Source organism: Phyllobates terribilis, unplaced genomic scaffold (assembly GCF_046119375.1).
Source record: "Phyllobates terribilis strain yellow unplaced genomic scaffold, ASM4611937v1 Scaffold_3__8_contigs__length_932513732, whole genome shotgun sequence".
NCBI classification, from domain to species: domain Eukaryota; kingdom Metazoa; phylum Chordata; class Amphibia; order Anura; family Dendrobatidae; genus Phyllobates; species Phyllobates terribilis.
The window spans coordinates 238,603,546-238,629,432 of NW_027362763.1; the positions used below are offsets into that span (position 1 = coordinate 238,603,546).

Consider the following 25,887-nt stretch of genomic DNA (forward strand, 5'->3'; position numbering starts at 1 on the left):
CACGGCTCCTAGTCCGATGTTACTTGCGTCGGTGTAGAGGATAAAGGGCTGGCTGTAATCCGGGTACGCCAGGATTTCATCCCCCGTGAGGGCCATCTTCAGCTGGCGGAAGGACTCCTCTTCCAACTTCTCCCATCTGAAGGGCGGCTTCTGGTTCTTGGCCTTCCGGGACTGGCCTATCAGGAGGTCCTGCATAGGAGCTGCCTTTTTGGTGAAACCGGGGATGAACCTGCGGTAGTAGCCTACCAACCCGAGGAACTGCCGCACTTCCTTTACACTGGAGGGACTTGGCCATTCCTTAATTGCGGTGATCTTATCAGGGTCGGGAGCCACTCCGTCAGCGCTCACCACGTGTCCCAGGTACTGCACCTTTGGTTTCAGGAGGTGACACTTGGAGGGTTTCACCTTTAGGCCGTAGCTTGCCAGAGCTTCGAACACTTCCGCCAGGTGTTTCAGGTGGTCCTCATAAGTCTTAGAATATACGATGACATCGTCCAGGTACAACAGGACCGTCTCGAAGTTTCTATGGCCCAGACAGCACTCCATTAATCGTTGGAAGGTTCCTGGTGCGTTGCAGAGTCCGAACGGCATGCAGGTAAACTCGCTAAGTCCCATCGGGGTGGTGAATGCGGTCTTCTCCCGGTCCGCCTCTGCTACATGAACCTGCCAGTACCCACTAGTGAGATCCAAGGTAGAGAAGAAGTTAGCAGATCTTAAAGCAGCCAAAGACTCCTCTATCCTTGGTAAGGGGTACGCATCCTTGTGTGTGATACGGTTGATTTTCCCGTAATCTACACACATCCTCATGGTGTTGTCTTTCTTTTTGACTAAGACTAGTGGAGCTGCCCAGGGGCTACAGCTATCCCTGATCACCCCAGCCTCCTTCATGTCTCTAAGCATCCCCTTGGCGTGTTGGTAGTGTGCAGGGGGTACGGGTCGATACCTCTCTTTTATGGGAGGATGGTCTCCCGTGGGGATGTGGTGTTCTACCCCCTTGACTCGCCCGAAGTCTAACGGGTGTTTACTAAACACTCTCTCGTACTCTTGAACCACCCGATAGACTCCCTGTTTCTGATGTGAGGGAGTGGAGTCAGTACCCAAATGTAGTTGCTGACACCAGTCCTCCATTGTTTTCTTAGAGCCGTTACCTTCCTCCGGGTGAGATGGAGGCAAGGGTTCCACAGATTGTATAGCATTTTGGTTAATGGTATATAATTTGGCTAGCGTGGCATACCGGGGCAGGTACACTTCCCTCTTCCCGATACTGATTATGCGAACGGGCACCCTCCCATGGCGTACATTAACCACCCCCCGTGCTGTCAAGATGGTGGGCCTACTGTCTGAGTAAACTGGTTCTACCATTGCCTGGTAATCTCTACCTCTCAGACCAATAGCTGCCCGGCACCAAATCATCATTTCACTTTTTGGGGGCATGGCAATAGGGAAAGGGTCACACATTCTCACGCTACCAATCTCACCGCCGGAGAGTTCCACCTGTTGCCGTCGCATCAGTGCCCGGATCTCTTTTTGGAGCACTCGCTGCTCGCCGGAGCTGGCGTTCTTGGCAACCTGCTGTAAAAGGAAAATCACCTCTGCAAGACAATTTTCAATTACATTAGTTCCTAGAGTTATCTTTGGGTGACTCTCGTGTTTGTCAATGTCTACAATGATCAGTCCCTGTGCTGCCAGTTCAACTCTACCAATTTTAATGGTCACCTCTTTAAATCCGATCTGTGGCACGGGCTGACCATTGCTGGCGATGATACTCAAGTCGTCGTCAGGGTAGCGGGTAATATCCGAGTCATTCCAGTACTGCTTGAAGAGCACGTACGGGATGGTGGTGACCTGTGACCCGGTGTCCAGTAGGGCACTCATAGGAATGCCATCCAGTACCACAGGCAAGACTGGACGTCCTCCCACATATTTGTCGCGCCAGTTCGATGGGCCTGATGATCTTTTTCCTAGGGGTTGGCCCTCTACCCTAGGTTGTGCCCGTTTAAAGGACAGTACCTTGCCATATGTCCGGGTTGATTACAGCGGCGGCAGATGGGTCGTTCGTCCTCGTTGTATCGGTCGCTGGGTCTTCCTCTGGCCGGTGGGGTCCTCCTTGGTCGACGCCACGGGATGTCCTCTGGTCCGGATGCCAGCTGGATCTTCCCTGGAGTGGAAACCTGTAAAGACTGCACAGTTCGGGTTAGCGCAGCAACGCTTTTAGCTAGCTCTTGGACCTGATGGTGCAGGTCTGGAGCCGAGTCATTGTTCAAAGCCTGCGCATCAGCTCCCACAGGCCCTGCCGACAAGGGCGCCGCCTCCTGGTGGTAGGTGGTAGTGGGGCGTCTGTGAGTCACAACGCCACCTGGTGCCGGTTCTCGGAGCACCCGGATGGCTCTGTCCTTGAACTGTGCAAATCCCAGATGAGGGTCCTGTAAGGCCATTGCCCGCAACTGGGTTCGGTGGGCATTGCAATATAAACCCTCTATAAATTGTTCAGTTAACAGCCTGTCCTCGTCTCCCACGCCGTCAGGGTCGGTCTGCTTAATGGCTCTCAGGGCCTCTTGTAGGTTCAGGGCATAGTCCCTTATATTCTCATGTGCCCGCTGTTTGCACCCGTAGAATCTAAGCTTGATCTCGGCTGAGGTACGGGTATCAAAGGTGTCCCTCAGCCGGGTTAGTATCCCTGCGACAGTCCTCCCCCCAGGTGGCCAGGACTTTACCTCCCTTTTGGCTGCCCCGGTTAATTGGGCCACCAGGATGCTTACTTTTTGCTCTTCTGTGAGGGGGTACACCTGGAAGAGGCTATCCAGTTTTTCTCTAAAGTCCTGCAGGGTATGTGACTCCCCTGAGTACTGGGGTAGCCAGGCTGCCCCCGGGATATAGGGCATGGTGAAAGGCATGACTGCAACAGCGGTGGCGCTGGCGGGGGTTGGAGCGGTGAAGCTCTCCTCCGTATCCGACATCCTTCTCCCCCCTAGTGGACCGTGGCCTACCTTGCGATGATCCTCTTCCGTAGGCCGCGGCTCCGCAGTGGATCGTCAGGGTTGAGGACCTTCCGTCGCGCTCCTGTGACGTCGGCGTCTGCTGGGCTCCTTCCAGGACCTTACGCAACGTCCGGACGTGAGGCGGGGCTTCAGTTCTCGCGCGTTTTCGGAGTCCACGCCCCTCTTCTTCCCGCGCGGCGTCCTCAAGATGGCGTCCAATGGCGGGAAAACTCCACGGATGGCGGGAAGAAGGCCGAAGATGGCGCCGGATGGCGGGAAAACTCCACCGATGGCGGGAAGAAAGCGGAAGATGGCGCCGGATGGCGGGAATCTTCACCACGGGTAAGTTTTCACAGTCTTTTTCAGGCACGCAGTACCCGGTGGTTGCGGGCACGAAATCCTGCCGACTACGCCAAAAGTTGACGCGCCCCTGGGCCTGTGTCGCGCTGCGTTGCGCACGCGGGAGCTTACCCGGAGCCGGATCTGTTGAGGGTTGTAGTCTCGTGGCGGTGATCCGGTCCGTGCCCAGGGAGTCAGACTAAGTGGCGCTGTTTTAGCGGTAGATGTTGGACGACTACGCCACCCGTTGAGTGCAGCCAGGGAGCTGCTGCTGCAGGGCAGACCGCTGAGGCCGGTGGTAGGATTGTGCAGCGTGATAGTATAACCCCCAACGGGAGGGGTATGGCCTCAGGGCAGCCGACGTGGATGATGGGGGTAGCAGGAACCACTCGGAGACGGTACTGTGTAGTTCAGGGTCTTTACTGGTGACAAAGATAGACCCTCCCGGAGTACTGGCTAGCGATTGGGGCCTGGTCAGTCCTTGAGCAGATGGGATCTCCCCTGGCCAGGCGGAGTTGTAGGCCTCCCAAACTAACGATACTCTTCTGGCTACCTTGCTAGAGGCGGGTATAAGTAGCCCACGTCCCTGAGTGTACCGTGTGGTGCTCACCCGTATGGCCGGTGACTCGGGGCCTTCGGGTTTCTGGGCCAGAGGACCTGCAATCCCCTGCCGGTCGGTTTCTGCTGCTGGATAGGAGTTAGTCCCCACAGCCTCGGACTCCGGGTCCGGTGATAACTTCTCAGTCAGGGCGAGCTCTGCAGCTGCCAGCCCCTGACTCCTTGTAACACTGCTCCCACAGAGCTCCTGTTGTTTCTTCCTATATTTGCTTCTTTTCTCTGCTTCTTCTCTACTCACTCACCCTGCCTCAGCCCTAGGTTTATATAGGGGAAGTTCTTCCCCTCCCAGGACTGGGCAGGAGGTGTGGCATGCATAGGATCCCTGACCAAGAGACCTCCCACCTGCTCTCAGACATAACATTGCTGTTACTGTGGAAAACCAGACCCCTGGGGTGCCACACATCTCTCTGACGGCACACTGGGTAAACATAGTGGAAGCCGGGACCCAGTCGGACCTTGGGACGGAACACATCCTCCCCACACCGAGGATTGCGGGCCCTATGTCAGTCAGAGTTGCCCCCACAGTGTACAGCTCCTGCGCATCCTTCTCCTCCTCCTCCTCCTCATGTTCAGCCTCCATCTCAGATATCACCACATCAGTTACAAGCTGGAAGCATTGCAGTACTGCCTCCGCCAAGTGGCAACAGGCTGTGCTGAAACTCATAAGCTTAGCTGATAAACCTCACACTGCTTGTGAGTTGTGGACAGCTGTGAAAGAGCAGGCAGATCTGTGGCTGAGACAGCTGAACCTACATCCTGGCATGGTCGTGTGTGACAATGGCCGTAACCTGGTGGCGACTCTGAGGCGAGGTGAGATCACACACGTACCATGCCTGGCTCATGTGCTTAACCTCGTGGTTCAGCGGTTTCTTAAATCGTACCCCGAGTTGCCGGATCTGCTCGTGAAAGTACGCCACCTGTCAGCTCATTTTCACAAGTCGGCTACAGCTTCCGCCGCCCTTGCTGTGTTGCAGCAGCGTTTGCAGCTTCCGGCACACCGACTGGTGTGTGATGTCCCCACACGTTGGAACTCTACCCTCCACATGTTGCAGAGGATTTGTGAGCAGAAGAGAGCAGTTGTGGAGTACCAGCTGCAACAAGGCCGTCGATATTCAGGTCAGACTCCACACATAAGACCTCAGGAGTGGACCTGGATGTCTGACATATGTACCATCCTGACAAACTTTGAGGAGGCCACCAAGATGGTGAGTGGCGATGACGCCATCATTAGTGTCAGCATCCCACTTGTGTGTCTTTTGCAACGCTCTCTGCAGAGAATTAAAGAGGAGGCATTGCAGCCAGAGTATGATGAGATGGATCAAGAAGCCGTAGCGGGCGATTACACACAGCCCAGCCTCATCTCATCCCAATGTGCATTGGGGGACAATGAGGGAGAGGAGGAGGAGGAGGAGGAGGAAGAACAGGAGCTGCTATCATGCGTTGTAGACGGTAGTACCTGTACAAGTGTCATACTGTCGGTTCAGCGTGGGTGGCCTGAGGACAGGGGGAGGAGGAAGAGGAGGAGGAGGAGAGCATGGTCAGTCGTCATCTTGGTGAGGACCTGGAAATCTTGCCCGTTACCAGTCTGGCAAGCATGGCTGACTTTATGTTATTCTGCCTTAACCGTGACCCTCGCGTTGTCAAAATGTTGGGTGACAGTCATTACTGGTTGGTGACACTTGTAGACCCCCGCTACAAGGAGAACTTTTACTCTCTTATTCCTGAGGTGGAGAGGTCTACAAAAATGGGGCAATACCAGAAGGCCCTTGCTGCAGAACTCTTAAAAAAATTCCCATCTGAACACGCTAGCGGCAGAGGTCACAGTTCGTTGCCCAACCAAGGCGTACAGGCGAGAGAGATGCAACTCCAATCCAGCAGAGGCAGGGGAACACAATTAACGTTCTGGGACAGTTTTCTGACACCCGCCCAGCTTACAGGCCCTGAGGCGCGGGGTACTCTCACAAGGAGTGGAAAGTTTCAAAAGATGGTGAGGGAGTACCTTGCCGATCGTACCAGCGTCCTCCGTGATTCCTCTGTGCCTTTTAATTATTGGGTATCCAAGCTGGACACTTGGAATGAACTCGCTCTGTACGCCTTGGAGGTCCTGGCCTGCCCTGCCGCTAGCGTGTTATCGGAGCGTGTTTTTAGTGCCGCTGGGGGAATTATAACTGATAAGCGCACTCGCCTGTCAACTGACAATGCTGACAAGCTGACCCTTATCAAAATGAACAAGGACTGGATTGGGCCAGACTTCTCATCACCACCAAATGACAGCAGAGTAACATAAAGTCAAATCCACTGTGTTATTTCGGGTTGTGTATTCACATGCACCGCTTCACACCCACACATGAGTATACGCTTCCTCGTTTCGGCTGTTCAATCTTCTTCTCCTTATCCTCAGCCTCCACCACCACTATACCACCAGGGTGCCAGCATTGCAAGTTCCTCCGTCCTAATTTTTGGCAGATTTTGCTGGGAAAGCATAAGCAAATACCATGGGACACCCACTCCCCAATAATGGGACTTATGTTTGTAATATGCTGTACTGCATGGCTCTTGTAAGGGGCATTGCAAGTTGCTCCGTCCTAATTTTTGGCAGCTTTTGCTTGCAAGGCATAAGCAAATACTATGGGACACCCACTCCCCAATAATGGGACTTATGTTTGTAATATGCTGTACTGCATGTGACGCGCCCCCTGGGCCGTGTGTACACGTGTGTGGGATACCCCGTGCCGGGTCTTTGGGGTCTGTAGTCTCCGTGGCGGTGACTCGGTCCCGTGGCTCAGGCTGGTCAAACCAGTGGCAATCTTTCTTAGGTTTTGAGGTTAATTGTCCGACTGCGCCACCCGTGGATTGCGGTCAGGGAGTACCACCGCTGCGAGGCAGACCGCTGAGGCTGGTGTTGTGTGCGCAGCATAAAATGGGATAACTCCCCTCGGGAGGAGTATAGCCTCAGGGCAGTGAGTGTGGATGATGGGGGTGATGGTGCACGAGCGCAGCAGGAATGACTCAGAGTCTTTGCAGTGCAGTTCAGGGTCTTTACTGATGATTATAAGGTAGACCCTCCCGGGAGTACTGGCTAGCATAAGAGGCCTGGTCAGTCTGTGAGCAAGCAGGAGTTCCCCTGGCCAGGTGGAGTTGTAGGCCTCCCCGTCTGTCTGCACTCTTCCTGGCTACCTTGCTGTAAGCGGGTAGAAGTAGCCCACGTCCCTGAGTGTACCGTGTAGTACTCACCCGTATGGCTGGTGACTTGGGGCCTTCTGTTAGCCTCCGCTCCACGACGGTGGTGCTGGTCCCTTGCTTGTGACTGAGCCTCCAGGCTTCTATGGCCAGAGGACCTGAAATCCCCTGCCGGCTGGTTTCTGCTGCTGGATATATAAGTCCTCACAGCTTCGGACTCCTGTGTCCGGTTCCTATTGTCTTCTCCCAGGGCGAGCTCTGCTCAGCTTCCAGCCACTCGTCTTTAGCTCCTAGCTCCTACAGAGCTCCTTGCTGTTACTTTCCCTTGCTCTCACTCTGACTCTGACTGTTCTCTGTTCTCTGACTCACTCAACCCCACCCCAGATCCAGTTTATAAGGGCAGAATTCTCCCCTCCCAGGACTGGGGCAGGAGGATGTTGCATGTTTAAGGGATCCTGACCAGGAAACCTCCCACTTGCTCTCCGATGTAATCTCTATTACTGTGGTGACCAGACCCCTGGGGTGCCACACATGGCTCTTGTAAGGGGCATTGCAGTACCTCATAATTTTTGGAAAGCATTCCATTCACTGCTTAGGCCAACAGTGCACAGGAGACCCAGTTGCTATAAATGGAAAAAAAGGTTTAGTTAACGCCCTCTGACCTCCATGTCATTTCCAAGGGGCATTGGAGTGCCTCGAAATTTTTGGTAGGCATTGCACTCACTGTATGCCCTATAACTGTGTAGCCGAACCGCTCCTTTTGTTACAGAAACATATCCTACAAGACATATCTGGTTGACTGGCCTGATATTTATGTGAATGGTCCCTGTTCCTCCTGCTCTTTCTCCTTTGCCCCTACCTCATCCATCATTTATCACCTGAAGCTTTGTTTTAACGGGAGTCATAGAACTTGGATAGTAGCAGGAAAACATCCAGCAATCCTCGGAGGAGGTAGGATATGCGCCAAAACGCTGACCTCCTCAGGCCTAGCCGCTACTACATACATGCGCTTGCATTACAACAAAACAAAGCAGATGCTAACTTCTATCATCCTCATCATGCTCCTCACCTTGGCACTCTCAACTCCTCTGATGGAGAAGCCAGGGCCCACCGGAGCAGTCTGATAGTCCGGTGGGCTTGGCCAATGCTGCCCTAAAGCAGGCCAGGCTAAGAAAAGTGTGGGAAAGGTTACCGGTACAAATAGGGGTGGCTGGGGACCGAGTATGGACACCCGGCCATCCCCTGGAGGCTGGGGAGCAAGCGGGGACACCCGGCCACCAGGCGGCTGGGGACTGAGTATGGATACCAGGCCGCCGACACAGCCATGGCGTGGTGGCCAGATTCCACCTCCATATGCCTAAAAGGCCCAATTTAAAGTGCAAGCAAGCAAGCAGTATGATATTGCAGCCTGGGGGTGGGTGGGTGGCAGGCTGCATACTTGCGCTTGCATTGCAAGGAATGGGAGAGGTACAATTGAACACTGCCCTGGGACAAGGACTTGAATGGGGATAGTTGCAAGTCTGCAACGACAGGTGCAAGGTGGGAGGCATCTTCGCATGTACCATGAACAGGGGTTTGGCATGCACACACTACAGCGGAATAGGCTCTCCTTCCCACTAAATGCACTGGGGAGGGCACAGGTAATGTTTTGGTATACGCGCTTAATCTTATGTTTAAGGCACACCAGGACAAATAGGGGCGGCTGGGGACTGAGTATGGATACCTCGCTGCCGAAGCAGCCATGAGGTAGTGGCCAGCTTCGGCCTCCTCTAAACTAAAAGGCCCCATTTCAAGTGCAAGCTAGCAGTATGAATTGCAGTCTGGGGGTGGGTGGGTGGCAGGCTGCACACTTACACTTGCATTAAAAGAAAACATAGCAGATGCTAACTTCTGTCATCATCATCATGCTCCTCACCTTGGCACTCTCAACTCCACCGATGGAGAAGTCAGGGCCCACCGGAGTAGTCTGGTTCTCTGGTGGGCTCGTCCAATGCTGCCTAAAGCAGGCCGGGCTAAGAAAAGTGTGTGGGGGGATGTTCCAAGGAGAAATGGGGGCGGCTGGGGACCGTTTATGGACACCCGACTGCCCCCAGGCGGCTGGGGACCGTGTGGACACTCGGCCGCGGGGCGGCTGGGGACTGAGTATGGACACCCAGCCGCTGGGCGGCTGGGGACTGAGTATGGATTCCAGGCCGCCAACACAGCCATGACGTGGTGGCCAGATTCCGCCTCCACATGCCTAAAAGGCCCAATTTCAAGTTCAAGCAAGCAAGCAGTATGGTATTGCAGCCTGGGGGTGGGTGGGTGGCAGGCTGCATACTTGCGCTTGTATTGCAAGGAATGGGGGAGGTACAATTGAACACTGCCCTGGGACTAGAACTTGCATGGGGATAGTTGCAAGTCTGCATCTTCTGATGCGGCAAGGATCATTTCTGATGGGCACACTTTTAGACAGTGACCTGGGAGTCAGAGATGCTTCCAGGGGTCTTCCCCATGCTGTTCCCATGTCTTTTCAGCACTTTATGCATGTGTCACACAGCACATGGCCAGATAAGGTTGTAAAATGTTAAAATGACATTTCCCGGTGAATGCATTTGTCATAGTTGAAAGCAATACAAAAGTGAAAAAACGCATAAAAAATGCTACTTGTAAACATAGCCGAAGGTGTGGAGGAGTATTTTTGTTTTTGGTCATTTATTTTAACTTATACACAAGTCTTTTCCCTGGAAAGGATGTTCCTTAACATATTTCACAGGAAAAAAGTTTCACTTTCGTTTTATTGTGAGCCTGTAAAAGTGGCTTAATACCTCTGACCACGTTGTTGACAGCAGTGACCTGGGGGTCAGAAATGCTTCCTGGGGCGATCCCCATGTCATTTGAGCACTGTCGCTATCGTTTTGGGCACTTATTAGGCTTTTAAAAGACTGCCGGGGGTGCCACCGCAAAAATGCTCGAGTCTCCCATAGACTAACATTGGGCTCGTTGCTCGGGTCGAGCACCCGAGTATCACGGCGAGCTCGGCCCGAGCTTCGAGCACCCGAGCATTTTAGTGCTCGCTCAACAGTAGCTACTACCCTTTTGCCTCAAAACTGCTTGAACAGCACGTCTACATTGAGCTTTCCTCCCACTTCACATCCAACATCTCTTTGACAACCTACAATCCAGCTTGCATCCCCATCATTGAAACTGTCCTAACCGAAATTACTAACAATCTGTTGTCTGCCAAGGCCAACAGACAATATTCTGTACTTCTACTCCTAGACCTCCTATTCTCCCCCTTCAAGACAGTTGACCATGTCTTTCTACAATAGACCCTCTCTTGCCTTGACATGAAGGACCTTGCCCTTCTTTGGATCTCTACATACCTTACTAACTGCATATTTAGCATCTCCCATTTCCATATTACCTCCTCATCCCACCCCCTACTCTTTACTCTTCTCCATGTATACCTTTGGCCTAGGACAACTCATAACGTTCCATGGCGGCTTCCATAACCACCTATACGATGATGACCCTCAAATCTACCTGTCTGGCTCAGATGTCACCTCTATGTTGTTCAGGATCCCAAAGTGTCTATCACCCATATTCTCCTCATCCTACCAGTCTTCACAATCTTTCCTACCAGATCTATCACAATAAATGGCATCCCGCTTTCCCCTGCACCACAAGTCCACTGCCTCAGTGTAACCCACGCATATGGCCTGTCATTCAACCCACACACCCCAGCCCTGACCTGCTTGTGCAGTCTCCAACTGAAAAATATATTTCCAGAAACCGTCTGTTCCTCAACCCTGAATCAACTAAAATGTAAGTAACACCCTCATCATCTCCCGCCTCGACTAATGCAATATCCTCCTGTTTGGCCTCCCAAATAACATTCTCGTACTCCTCTAGTCTGTTCTTATCCTTTTGCAACCAGCACCTGAGAATAATTGCTGTGATTCGAACAAGCAATTGGATGTAATGGCAGCCGGGAGCCTACTGAAGGCTCCAGAGTCCTCCATATTGCTACACCTGAATATGAAGCCCAAGAATTATACAATAGATTGCAATACCACAATATGACAAGGTTTACATCACCAGGTGATTGCAGGTTCAAGTCCCTAAAGGAAATAATAAAAACTGTTAAAAACATTACAAAATATTTAAAAAAATATCTAGAAAAAAATATATATATACAGTGTATATATATATTTATTTAAATGATAGATCATCCCCGCTGTCCGTTTCTCGTAATGCAAATATCGAAATCTAAAATAAGAAAAATTAACATATTCAATATTACTTATGTACCGTAATTGTCGGAGCTAATACAATTTTTAAATATTTATCCTATATGTTAAACAAAACACCTGAATGAAAAAAAAGATCAAAAGGTGGTATAGCCCCCCAAAATGGTACCAATAAAAACTACAGCTCACTTCGCAAAAAAACAGCTCTTACACAAGTAAGTGTTTGCAAGTTTACTTTTTTAAGTAGTTAAATAAAAACGATATAAATTGGTAGCTCCATCAATGTAATAACCTGTAGAACAAGGTTAACAGGTAACGTTTACCGCAAACTCAACGTTATAAAAAGACTCCCCCACCCAAAAAAAAGGGGCAGAGTTCCCTACTCTAGGAAATGTATTTTCCCATTTTTCAGTGCATTATTGGTACAGCGAACGGTCATTCACAATGACCACTCTCCATATAAAACTAACAGCCCTGACACAGCGATGTCCATGAAAACCTAGAAAGACATGGCTCTTGGGAGAAGAAGAAGGAGAAAAAGAAAAGAAAACTTGCCCGATCCCGACAAATACAACTCATACTGTGAAAAAGTTCTTAAAGTTTGAATAAGGGCATAAAGGGTTAATTATCCCACCATAGTGAGTGCAGGAGGGGAAGTTTTGGAAGTGATGAGCTGCTGGTAATAGGCTATTCCTGGTCATTACATAACAGCAGTGCCGGGTAACCATCACCTTGGCACTCTACCTGGCGTGTAAGGAATGCGCATCATCCTCAGCTGTGGGCGTTGTAGTCCTCCGGCTGCCAAGCCGCTATATAACTAGCCGGCAATCAGCGGGCTATAAACTACGACTCCCAGCATGCATAGCGCTGCGGAGGAGCTTCCCCGTGATACAACCGTGTAGCCCCTCCTCGGGTGCAGCCGCTATGTGACACTTAGCTGTCAGATGTGCTCTTTATAAATTAGCGCTAGCAGCGGGCACTGCACCAGGATGGGGCACAGCAGGGCAGCGGGCTCCTCCAGGGCACTGGAGTTCTTCCAGCATCAGGGGGCACTGGAGCTGCTCGTCTTCAACTTTCTCCTCATCCTGACCATCCTGACCATCTGGCTCTTTAAGAATCGTCGCTTCAGGTTCCTGCACGAGACAGGCGGGGCCATGGTGTATGGTGAGTGGCATGTGCGGCTGGCATCCCTGTGCATGGCCAGTGATGGCGGGCTGCAGTGTCCAGCACTCCATAGGTTAATGTTAGTGCAGGGCAGACAGGAAGAAAGCCCCGAGCTGCCATCCTGCCTCCTATGTCAGGGGGTCTGCAGATGTGCAGCCATCACTCTGGACTAACACTGGGGCTATTAGTGGCCGACACTGGGAGCCAGAATTCTGGACCGGTCACTGCACACAACTGAGCACTTCATATTAAAGGGATCACAGTCTCTGCAAGTTACATCCCTTTAAAGGGCACTTTTAATTTTGAGTCCCCACCTAGCTTCCAGCTGAGCGCTGTGCCCCTCATTACTAACCTGATGCCCTTGGGCAGTGACGTGAGTGGGGTCTGGACTTGCTGTGAGCCGTACACTGCTTGCTCCACTTTGTACTCTGATCTGTACTGGGGGATGCCGATCTGTACTGGGGGATGCCGATCTGTACTGGGGGATGCCGATCTGTACTGGGGGTGCCGATCTGTACTGGGGGATGCCGATCTGTACTGGGGGCGCCTATCTGTACTGGGAACACCGATCTGTACTGGGGGATGCCGATCTGTACTGGGGGCGCCAATATGTACTAAGAACACCGATCTGTACTGGGGGATGCCGATCTGTACTGGGGGCGCCTATCTGTACTGGGAACACCGATCTGTACTGGGGGATGCCGATCTGTACTGGGGGCGCCAATATGTACTGAGAACACCGATCTGTACTGGGGGCGCCGATCTGTACTGGGAACACCGATCTGTACTGGGGGCGCCGATCTGTACTGGGGGCGCCAATATGTACTGGGAACACCGATCTGTACTGGGGGATGCCGATCTGTACTGGGGGCGCCAATATGTACTGGGAACACCGATCTGTACTGGGGGCGCCAATATGTACTGGGAACACCGATCTGTACTGGGGGCGCCAATATGTACTGGGAACACCGATCTGTACTGGGGGATGCCGATCTGTACTGGGGGCGCCTATCTGTACTGGGGGCGGCAATATGTACTGGGGATGCCGATCTGTACTGGGGGGCGCCAATATGTACTGGGGTACTGTGCCTGGACAAATGCTCCAGATCGTTCACTCATGAAATGGTTGTTATGGTGAAAGGTCTCGGGCACACGGCCGTGTTAAAGCCTTTATGGGATGTAGTAGTGCCCGGAGCGATGACCCTCTACTGTGACCACATATCCCTCCGTTATCGTGTGGCTCTATCGATCCATGGCACGGTCCATCACACTGTGTGCGTCACGTGTATGGTGTGCACCTCGTGTATAGCCAGGAGGTGGCAATCAGCCAGACCGTGCTTCATGAACACTCAGGAGTCAGGACCCATTTCATTGCATTTAAACAAGTTGCGCATTTATTAAAGGGGATGTCCAGGACTTTAACACTGATGGCCTATCCTTAGGATAAGTCATCAATGTCTGCGACACCTGCACCCCCTCCAATCAGCTGTTCCTGGTGGCAGCGGGCAGAACTGCTGAGCTGCGGAGCTGCACAGCACAGCTCTGTCAACGGTATAGTGGCCGTGTTCGGGTACTACACATCCGCACCCTATTCAAATCATTAGGGAGTGACTGTTCAATACTCGATCGCGGCCATTATTCTGTCAACAGAACTGTGCTGTGCAGCTCCGCACCTGAGCAGTTTTGCCCGCCGCCACCAGGAGCAGCTGATTGGCGGGGGTGCCAGGTGTCGCAGACATTGATGACTTATCCTAAGGATAGGCCATCAGTGTTAACTTTAAAGTTGTTGTCCGGGACTTTATCTGTTTAGTTAATTATCTGATTTTTTTTTTGTGTGGCTTTTTCAGATGTTTTCAGCTGACTCATCAATTGCGACTTTTATATAAAGCCACGAATTTTGGTGCAAATATCCTCTCCCACACGGACAGTTTTTATACATGCCACTTATTGTTGTACAATTTTTTGCGAAATGTATGACTCTTTACCCTAGAAAGTCACAAATGAAACAATAAAAAGAGCATTTTTGATTTTTGTTCACAATTTATGAATTACCTATGCCAGTTGGAAGAACTTTGGCGCAAAAAAGGCACAGAATACCCAAGACAAGTGATGAATCTGTCTTTTTGATTCTTGAATTTGACTCTGACCAGAAATAACATCTGCGTGGAGTTTATGTTCTCCCGGGTACTCTTGTAGAATCCCACATGAGGCCCCATGCAGATGTAACGTTGGATCTAAGCTAGAAGCCTTAGGGTTGTCTTCCTTACATTACAGCATTGTTTAGTGCGGTGGAGCAGCAGCTATGTCCTATACAAAGTCACCATGTCAATCTAATCCCAGACTCCCAAACTATCCAGCTAAACCCTCATTACTACATACAATACATTCACTTGTGTCTTGTTCTCTTTTTTTAGTGCACAGTGTCAGGAAGCTGGGTACAAGCTTATGCAAATATTTGATGTCTTAATTTTAGTGGTGGCAATGTACAATATGTATTTCCCTACCATCTAATTAGTGTTCTGGCATATTTATGTCTTCTGGATGAGCTGTGTGTCATTGTGGAGCCTCATGAGGAAGCCGCTGCTGGTGCACACTGATAAGACTTCCTATAATTTGTGACCGTTGTGACTCCCACGGTGCCATAGCTGCATGATAACACTATTCACATTGATAAAGCTGCAGTATTTCTGAAGTGTCTCTCCTGCACACCTCCCTACTGTACTATGTATTCTTCTGTAGTCTTCCAGTGGTTAGGGCCCTAGGCATTACCAAAATATAATTTCTACCAAAAGATAGAAGATTGGTTGTTGGACCACCACCTATCTGATATTGATATTTCATCCTAGGGATAGGTCATCTGTATCCAAGTGGTAGAAAACCACTTTACATCTCTAAAAGTGTGTACTTCAGTATAATTGAAGACACTTAGAGGAGCAGTATAGGCTATTGAATGCCTTTGGCACAGGATTATGAATAAGTGCATGCCACAGCCCTGGTATGAGATTAATGGGTTATATGAGATTAAAGGTCCGTTTACAGCTGATCGCTGGTGGATTAATATCCTGTTGACACTTTATACAGATAGACCGCACTTCAGATGCCCATAGAACGATCTGTAATAAGTCATCCAGTGCGCTTAGGGTGACTTTATATTCGGCAGCACAGGTCCTAATTACACAGGACAATTTGCTGCCGAGAACAATGATCTATTTGTGCAAGCCAAGAGATCTTTTAACTCAATGAACAAGCAAGCGTTTGCTTGTTTGTCAGGTGATTTAGATTGCATGATTATCGTGAATCAAACGTTCCTAGGAATACTTGTTCAGAATAATCATGTAAATGGATCTTAAAGGGATTGTCTGGTCTTCTTCTAATGAAAGTCTGCAGTCACTCAATTCACTCTGTGACTGCAGACTTATGAATCCTGACAGCGTGCACACCGCACGCTGTCAGGATTATCTGGTATTTCCAGCGTAACGAAGCAGTCACATGACCACAAGTATGCGATTTGCCTACTTCCAGACACATTGCGTCTTGACGTGCTCGGCCTCACTCAGTTCATTTCTGTTGAGCAAGGCCGAGCTCGTCTAGTCGACACGTGACCCCCATGTATGCAAATCGAATCCTTATGGTCACGTGACTGCTTGTTCTCGGCAGCAATACTGGAGAATCCTGACAGTGTGTGGTGTGCAAACTGTCAGGATTCTCCAGAAGTCTCCAGTCTCATAAAGTGAATAGAGTGACTGCAAACTTTCATCAGAAAACTGTCCTGACCAAAAACCAACCCAAAAAGAAAGCAAATAGAGAAACCGAGGTAGTAACAGTCCCAGAAACCAAGTGCTGTGTTATAAAAATGGCAGAGGCCAAGGAGGAGATAGAGAGAGTGTTACGAGAGATTAGTTGCCGTGGCCTGACCAATGCAGAGGTCGAGGAGGGGATGGAGAGAGTGTTACGGGAGATTAGTTGCCGTGGCGTGACCAATGCAGAGTTGGAGGAGGAGATGGAGAGAGTGTTACCGGAGATTAGTTGCCGTGGCCTGACCAATGCAGAGGTGGAGGAGGAGATAAAGAGAGAGTTAGGTAAGACAGAGGGGCAGTTTGGCTAGTATCGGGACAGGAGACCCTCTTTATTTGAGCAGCCCCCTGAATCTGGCATGGAAACAGGCTATCAACAACATGGCTCTGATTCAGATCTGTGATGATGGTAAATGTTTCTGTTCTTTGTGTTTTCTTGCTCTGGTGACTGAAACTGATGTCAAGTCATTGAGTCTTTGGATTGAAACTGTAGTTTTTGATTTTGCAGTGAGTTTTGTCCTTCAATATTTTTTACCAGCAGGTGTGGACATTCTACGTTACATCTACATTATGTGTACAGTAGTGTGGTAATATTGATGTGTACAGTGAACAGGATTTCTGTTATCTATTAATGTTGAAAGTTGTTTATTTTACTTGTACTTGTGAGGTTTTTGCAATAAAAATTGCCTCCATACTGATACTTTCCTGGTACTCCATACTTTTATCTCTACTTTGAGTCTCTCTCATCATACAAGAAATTACTAGTCAGCAAATCACTAGTTAAGTAAAATAGTGGGGTAGCTGCGATCAGACTTGAAAATCTGGGATTTAAATTGAGGATAATACAAAAATGAAATGAAGTAAATAAACATATAAGTAAATGTATAAATAAATACATAAATGAATATATAAGGCAAAACAAAGACTTCATAGGGTGAAAAACACGAACATTAGAAACATTCCGAGTAGACTGAATCCACCATGTGTCTCCTCACTGCAGGGGATACGGCAGGGCGGGTTCTCTCACTTAGGCCTCATTCAGACGTCCCTTTTTCTCAGGTACAGGTAAAACGGATCAGTTATTTAGATCAGAGTGTGCTCCAAGTGTCATCCGTTTTTCTAATAAGTGGAGAGAAAAAAAAAAGTTTCTGCATCTTCTCCTATGTGACCGTCCGTGAAAATGATGGCATCTGAGTGTGGTCCGATATTATTATTATTTTTTTTTTCACGAACCTGACACTCGGATCAAAATCTGACATCTCTACGGCGGTCCGGTCCATGAAAGATCACGGACATAGACTATCTCTGGTATCTCAGGTGCGAGTGGTCTCTATGAAACCATGGATAACACTCACACGAAAATCAGACGTCTGAATGAGGCCTTACTGACAGAGGTAGGAGACCCCCTAGGAGTTATCACCGCTGACATTGATTGCCGACAGATAGTTTTACAGGATTCTGGAGCACAGTGACATTTTCTTTTCTGGCTGGAAGGCGCCATGGAGAACACATTTTAATATTTGTGTATCTTTCTTTTTTGTGATTAGTTTTATCAGTGTCACTTTAGACGTATTCATGAACTGACTGCTATTTCTCTACAACCCTCGGCAATGACTAATAGACTTGTTAATTATTGAGCATGGGCAGCAGTGTATGTGACTGTCCTATACATTATCTCATAGGTTAGTTTATTTTGGAAACATATTGATTTCATTCACGGCTCAGCTTTTCTGCCACTTACAGGAAATGCAAAATTCATTACTTGGTCTGATAGTTGTAGCTTCATGTGGTTTTGACTTATTTCATTGCTTCTGCTGACTGCCGCTGTTTCTTGTACATAAGCTAAGAAACTAGACGTCTCCCCCACTCCTGTTTGGACGTCAGTCACTGATTTTTCTTCCAGATCTCGCCAACCAGAACCACAATACCTTAAATAAAGCTACGGAACTTATTTTTTTCCCTTTCATATACTTTCTACTAACCATGATCTCTATGAAGCAGCAGCACAGCAGTCCATACACTGTATAGGAGTACAATTAGTGGCATTATGTAATGCAGAACTACCCCTAAGATGGCACGCTGGTATTCAGGTTAATGTCTGTTGTCTGTTCCTTGCTTAACTACAAGGGTATGTTCACACCGTATGCTTTATTGCAACATTTTTTTTTTTTTTTCGCATGAAAAACGCAGAGTGTTGGCAGGAAAAACAGTATGTACATTACACACACTTTTCATGCTTTTTATGCATTTTTCATGTGTTTTTTTTTTAATGCATTCACTTCAATTGTTAAAAAAATGCAACAAAAATGCTGGAAGAATTGACATGCCGTTTTGAAAAACTGCACCGCAGTTAAAAAAAAAAATGAAACACCAGGAAAAAATACCCGCCATGTGAATGAGATTTTAAAAATCTCATTTATTTTGCTGCTACTGTAAAAAGCTGCTTTTTTCTGCTGGAAAAAAAAGGCACGAAAAAAATGCTGCAAAACCACTTCGTGTGAACGAGCCCTAAGGTAGCATCAAGCTCACAATACATATTATCTTGCACTGCAACTTCTCTTAATAAGAATTGTAATTGAAAATAAAAAGAAAGTGAAGACTTTTCTATGTTATTTTTTAGCAAGTGCCCCTACAATAGTAAAAGTCTTGTTAAAGGGGCTCTCTTGTTTAAGCAACCATTAGCTAAGTGAAAAGCCTCCAAATAATTGCTGATCATGGGAAGAAAAAGAAACTGGGTCTTTGATTCAGAAAATGGTCTCTTTACCCGTTGTCACTGTAAGGCCATGTAACTGCTGCAGCCAATCACTAGGCACAGCAGTGATGTATCGGACTGATGTAGGGCCCATCGAGTGGGTAGGAGCAATTGGGCCACTCTTGGCTGTTTTATCAATTTTTGTGTGTGCCAGAAAGTATACCATTGTGAGTAGAAAAATTACCAGGTCGCAGTCCCTAAACAGTCAAGGATTGCTCACAGTGGCGCAGATGCAGGAAGCATGAAGACCAATGAGGCGCGCGGTTTATTTTCTAACCATCAGCCTTTTTTCTTTTCTTTTTAAATCAAGAGCATACAGCCCTTTTAACCACTGCCAGGAGGTATGGAATTTTCTGTAGGAAGATTCCCAGGTTGCAATCCCCGAATAGTGATATATTGCTCACAGTGGTGCAGATGCAGTAACAGCATAATCTGAAACAGATCCAAGGGTCGAGACCACGAGAACAGTCAGTAAGCTGAGCATGAAATAGGAATGTAATCAGTAACACAGCCATTAGCTCAGGACAAGTATCCAGACAAGACATGAGCAAAATCCTGAAATTTGGCCTAAGTCAGGATCAGAATCAACCAGGAGTCAATGAAACAATAAATATAACAATCAATTGAATAATAAATAACATCTAAAATATTCTACACATCTCCAAAACTACCTAGCTTAAATAAAACCTGACCTCTGTGGCGGGTGGGATACATTTTTAAATAACCTGTATTTGCAAATAAGTGTCTTTGAATTTAATGTCTAATAGTTAAGAGCTAAAAGGTTATAAAAGTCCCTAGAGGACTTGTAAGTGGCCTGAAAGGCTTGTTCTACGCTCAGCTTATTGATTGTTGTGCATACTACACGTGCTGCAAAGTCCTGATAATATAGAGGTGAGGTGTAACTCAATGTCCTTAGTAATGTCATGTATGAAAAAAAACCATGAGAGGTCTGTGACGGGGTGTGAGACGGAGCAGGCAGAGACAGCAGGCCGATGAACAATCCAACAACCTCTATTGGGACTAGGAGTATAGAATACCAAACGTAGTTATTGTTCCAGAGTCTTCAAGGTGGCCACATCAAAAGGACAAATCCAGGGGTGCCACCCGGTAATCTGACACCTAGGAAAATGCAACATTAGACTAAGTCCTCAAATCCAGCAGGGTGGCAAGACATGACAATCCCACCTGGCAACTGATCTCCTGAATTCCACTGAACTCCAATCTCCATACATGGCACCAGGACCTGGCTGCAGCAACAGATCCTAGACCTTCACAAGACACAGCATCAACTACAGTAACTAACCAAACATGTGGTTTATTGTTCTCCTTCTCTTTGGATCAGCCCTCTGGTTGGACAGAGATACACCCCCCCCCATCCCCTTAAACATTTATTACAGGTAACTCAAATTATGAAGACCCTTCCATAACTTCAGTCTCTAGCTGGTCAGCAGAGTTGTGTATTTAAGGGAAGACCCCTGCAGAGAGGAACAAAGACACACATGCCCCCACTAGATGCTGGACAGAAAATGCTAATATAGGCCTGATTACAGTATGGTCCATGAAAACAGGCCGAGGGGGTGCACTCTGTTTCAAGGTCAGTCATTTTTGCCATGCATATCACAAAATATTTTATATGACCAGTAACATAAAAACATCACTAAATACTGAAAGAGATGAAAAATGTCTAAAACAATGGGACTATCACTAAGTGGATACATTTTTACATCCACTGTCTTGTCCTTTCCAAGAAATGGAAAATTATCACAATTGAAGTCAATAGAAAAGCCTGTGCGTAAAATCAAGAGGGCAATGGGTAGAAAAAAAATAAGCTCAATTCAGAGTGGACCACGAAAAACAGCCCCGTTCCCTTGTGTGGTTGGCACAGGATAATGCAGATTGGGCCTCCTTCACAAGAACTTACAGTAAATTGGACTTATTATCCATAGTCAGCAGTCAGAGCTCAGCCTTCAGTATATATGTCTGTGTATGAGCTCAGACGTGTTTGTCTGAGCAACAGACATGTGGAGAGCGCCTCTATGTCTAAGACCAGTACTTGTTCTGTCGAGGTCATGCTCCTGATGAAGAGCGCAGGCAAGCGGTTTGTGATAAGTGGAGTATGTGAAAGCTGTCATCATCTGAAGGGGATCACCATTCCAGTACCTTGTGATCCTTACATTCATTACCATTCATAGATGATAATAATAATAATTAATTCATAGATTTACTTTGTCCTCACTGAACACAGATTTTACACATGGATTGAAAATATTGAGAATGACTGATCAGTCCTGGAGGAGAAAGAAGGAGATTTCTCTGATAAGATACATTGCAGAGTTTCTTATTTTCATGTGTACTATTGATTTATGATGTGAAATTTAAACTACGGTTACTCTTTAAGATCACGTTCACACGTTCAGTATTCGGTCAGTATTACCTCAGTATTTGTAAGCGAAAACCAGGGACAGTATAATAGAAACACGTCACCACTTCTGTATTTATCACCCACTCCTGGTATTGTCTTACAAATACTGATGCAAAATACTGACCAAATACTGAGCGTGTGAACATGGCCTAACACTGTGTAATTACACACGTGTTATTATAATTAAGTAGACGACTTACCCAAAGACAAAATAATCAAGTTAATTGATTTAAAACAAGTGCGGCCCTGGGGCCTGGCATCCTGTATGTGTCACTGTGTGCGGCAGATAGGTCGATAGAGGAATGCAGCAATGTTAGAATTAGGTGGCGCACTGAGTACTCAGGACTTACAGCCGCCATCTTGAATTACTGTTAAGGCATAATGCATTCTATATTCTTTTGCACATGAATTTATGCCATGTATACATTATGTAACATATAAAGACTCACTATGATGTATACTGTATGACTGCACTACATTTAATAACCGACACATTGCCACTAATTAACCCCTTTACCACCTTTTGGGTTTTTGCGTTTTCGTTTTTTGCTCCGCTTCTTTCCAGAGCCATAACTTTTTTATTTTTCTGTCAATATGGCCATCTGAGGGCTTGTTTTTTGGCAGGACGAGTTGTACTTTTGAACGACTCCATTGGTTTTACCACATTGTGTACTGGAAAACGGGAAAAAAATTCAAAGTGCAGTAGAACTGCAAAAAAAGTGCAATTCCACAATTTTCTTTTTTTTTTTACCGTGTTCACTAAATGGTAAAACTGACCTGCCATTATGATCCTCCAGGTCATTACAGGTTCACAGATACCAAACATTTATAGGTTCTTTTTAAGTGGTGAAAAAAAAATCAAAATTTTGCAAAAAATAAAAAGGGCGCCATTTTCTGAGACCCTCCATTTTTTGTAGGGCTTGTTTTTTGCGTGCTGAGCTGATGTTTTTATTGATACCATTTTCCATTTTGGGGTAGATACAATCTTTTGATCACCTGTTATTGCATTTTATTGCAATGTTGGGCAACCAAAAAAACGTACTTCTGGTGTTTTGATTTTTTTTTTTCTCGTTACGCCGTTTACCTATCAGATTAATTCTTTTTATATTGATCGGGCGATTCTGAACGTGGTGATACCAAATAAGTGTATATGTGATTTTTTTTATTTTTTTTTATTTTGAATGAGGCGAAAGGGGAGTGATTTGAACTTTTTATATTCTTTTAATATTTTTAAAAAAATTTTTTTTACTTTTCACTGGCTGCAATAGTCTCTATGGGAGCGTAGAAGTTGTGATCATCCGGACACTTGTGTTACACACAGCAGGGCTTCAGTCCTGCTGCTTGTAGCAAAAGTTCTCACTTGCTATGAGCACCGACTGCCGGGCGGCGCTCATCTCATAGCATCCTGCAGACCTCGGGTTGTCATGCCAACCCATAGGCGACCAGCGGTCATGTGACACGGCGCCGATGGGCGGAGTTACTGATGTGCTTGGCGATGCATGTTAAATGCTGTCAGAGTTGACAGCGGCGTTTAACATGTTAACAGCTGCGGGTGGATCGCGATTCCACCCGCAGCTGTTAGGGGCACATGACAACTGATCAGATCACCTGTTTTGTGCCGGAAAATATGCAGGCTCACCGGCGGAGCCAGCATGGAGTGCAGGAATACGACCTTAGACGTACTCATACGTCCAAGGTCGGAAAAAGATTAAAGTAAACTTTTTCTTTGAATATTTTTGGAGTGCTATCTCTTTATCTTTTTTACATACAGTGGGTGAAATACAGTGGGTGAAATAAGTATTGAACACGTCACCAATATATTTCTAAAGGTGCTATTGACATGAATTTCTCACCAGATGTTGATCACAACTCGTCCAATCCATACAGGCAAAAAAATCAAGCCACAGATGTCCATAAATTAAATTGTATAATAATGAGAAATGACACAGGGAAAAAGTATTGAACACGCTTGCTGAAATGTATTTAATTATTCATACAAAAGCCTTTGTTGGTGATAACAGCTTCAAGACGACCTGCTCAAGTGTGATTTTTGGCTCATTCTTCCACACAAACGCTCTTCAAATAATGAAAGTTCCATGGACTCTTTCTATGAATTCTGAGCTTTGGTTCCTTCCATAAATTTTCTATTGGATTCAGGTCAGGTGATTGGCTCAGCCATTGTAGCAGCTTTATTTCCTTTCTCTGAAACTGGCTGTGTGTTTGGGATAATTTTTAGGCAATCCCTACATGTGTCGCGGCTGTCTTAACAGCCGCGAGAAATTCAGCAGCAGTGACTTGAACACAGTTTTCGAGCATTCCGAAGATACTCTGTTAGGACTCGAGTGTGCTCAGTTAAAGGGTTAACCGAGCACATTCGCTCATCACTTCTAGTTATACATTGGGGAGCATACAATTATTTTATATAGATTTGCAGAAGCAGTAGTTCCTTAACATACACTTGTTCTGGAAGTTGCTTATATTACAAGCAGGATTGATCAGACATTGTTACAGGTGAGTCACAGGGAATTAATGGAGTTCATATACCATCCCTGTCCTTCTCACTGCTGTGGTTCTGTGGCTGCTGTAAATGGTATTAAAGGGGTTGCTCAATACTTTAAAACACATTCTAAATTGGTGGGAAAAAATAAATACCCAAGTATTGGATCTATGTACCCCTCCAATCCTTTTTTCTTTTGTTGGCAAGGCATCACATGACCACTGCAGCCAATCAAAGCTGCTGATCAGATTCAACGTTCACATTACATTCGACCTGGAAGAAACAATCTATCGGTTCAGATGGAATGTGAAGACTGCAGCCAATCAATGATGTCACATGATGCCCTCAACTGGAAGAAGAAGCCAGGAGACCAGCCAGCGGAGGACACAGTGCAATGGAGTAGTGCTGGTCCAGAAGGTGAGTATCATATATTTTTTTTTTAAATCATTCCACCATCCTGGACCAAGTTAGAATGTGTTTAAAATAGTGAACAACCCCTTTAATACTCTCCTTGTCTTGTTATCTAATCTTCTCAGCGATACATGTGAGCAACCATCAGATAACTATGGAAAGAGAGAACAGAGCTGCGGTCTAACAATGTTGTTCTGGTCTGTACATTAGAAGGATGCTGCGTCCTTTTGAGGGTTAGGGGCCATACAGAATAACGTGGTCCACATGTCGTGTACCTGTGTGTCAGGCCTCATTCAGATGTCAGTGATTTTTTACGTATGTAATATGGTCTGAATATCATCAGTATTTTTCATCCAGTTTTCATCAGCATTTGGTCAGTGTGTCATTTTTTTTTTTTTACAGACTATCCAATGATACGTTATCATTTTATGGTTAGTGGCAATCTGGAGTGAAGGGAAAATATGTAAGGGAGGCAGCAGTGAAACAGCGCTATTGCCCATTCATTGTTAGGATCAGTGGGGTTCCAGAGGTCAAACGCCCAGCGATAAAGTGGTGACCTATCATTTCAGTAAGACAGGAGTAACACTTTAAGGCCTCATTCAGACGTCCATGATTCTTCACATACGCAGAAAATTGGTGCAATAGCACGTCAGTGTTTTGGATCTATGACAGTTTTACCATCAGTGATTTTCACGTATGGATAAATTGATAAATTACAAAGCTTCTCCTATGTATTGCAGTGTTAGTCACAGACTGCCCACTGATGTGAACAACCCACAGACAATAATGGGTACATGTTCTATCCATGAAAAACACAGAACACGTATGTGACCCACAGACGTCTGAATGAGGCCTTAGGATGTAATCATGGCGCTCAGTGTTGTGAACTGATGATCATTTCCCTCAATACAAAAGTTATTGGTTCCCTTGTGGCACTATACTGTGTGCAGAATTATTAGGCAAGTTGTATTTTAGAGGATTATTTTTATTATTGATCAACAACTATGTTCTCAGTCAACCCAAAAGACTCATAAATATCCACGCTTAATATTTTTGGAAGTTGGAGTGGTTTTTTTTTTAGATTTGGCTATGTTAGGAGGATATCTGTTTGTGCAGGTAACTATTACTGTGCAGAATTATTAGGCAACTTAATAAAAACCAAATATAATCCCATCTCACTTGTTTATTTTCACCAGGTAAACCAATATCAGTGCACAAAATTTAGAAATAAACATTTCTGACATGCAAAAACAAAAACCAAAAAAATGAGTGGTCAATATAGCCACCTTTCTTTATGATGACACTCAACAGCCTTCCATCCATAGATTCTGTCAGTTGCTTGATCTGTTTTCAATCAACATTGCGTGCAGCAGCCACCACAGCCTCCCAGACACTGTTCCGAGAGGTGTACTGTTTTCCCTCCCTTTAGATCTCACATTTTATGATGGACCACAGGTTCTCTATGGGGTTCAGATCAGGTGAACAAGGGGGCCATGTCAT

At 46.8% G+C, this 25,887-nt stretch overlaps 1 protein-coding gene across 1 annotated transcript in view; it reads left to right on the plus strand.

The window, feature by feature from the left end:
* Nucleotides 1-12,193: 12,193 nt before the first annotated feature.
* SLC9A9 (solute carrier family 9 member A9) overlaps nt 12,194-25,887 on the plus strand; it is a 1,175,306-nt gene continuing 1,161,612 nt past the window's right edge. The window contains exon 1 of the mRNA XM_073674666.1: nt 12,194-12,511. Coding sequence (XP_073530767.1) covers nt 12,337-12,511 — 175 coding nt within the window. The 5' untranslated portion in view covers nt 12,194-12,336. The remainder of the gene's footprint in view (nt 12,512-25,887) is intronic.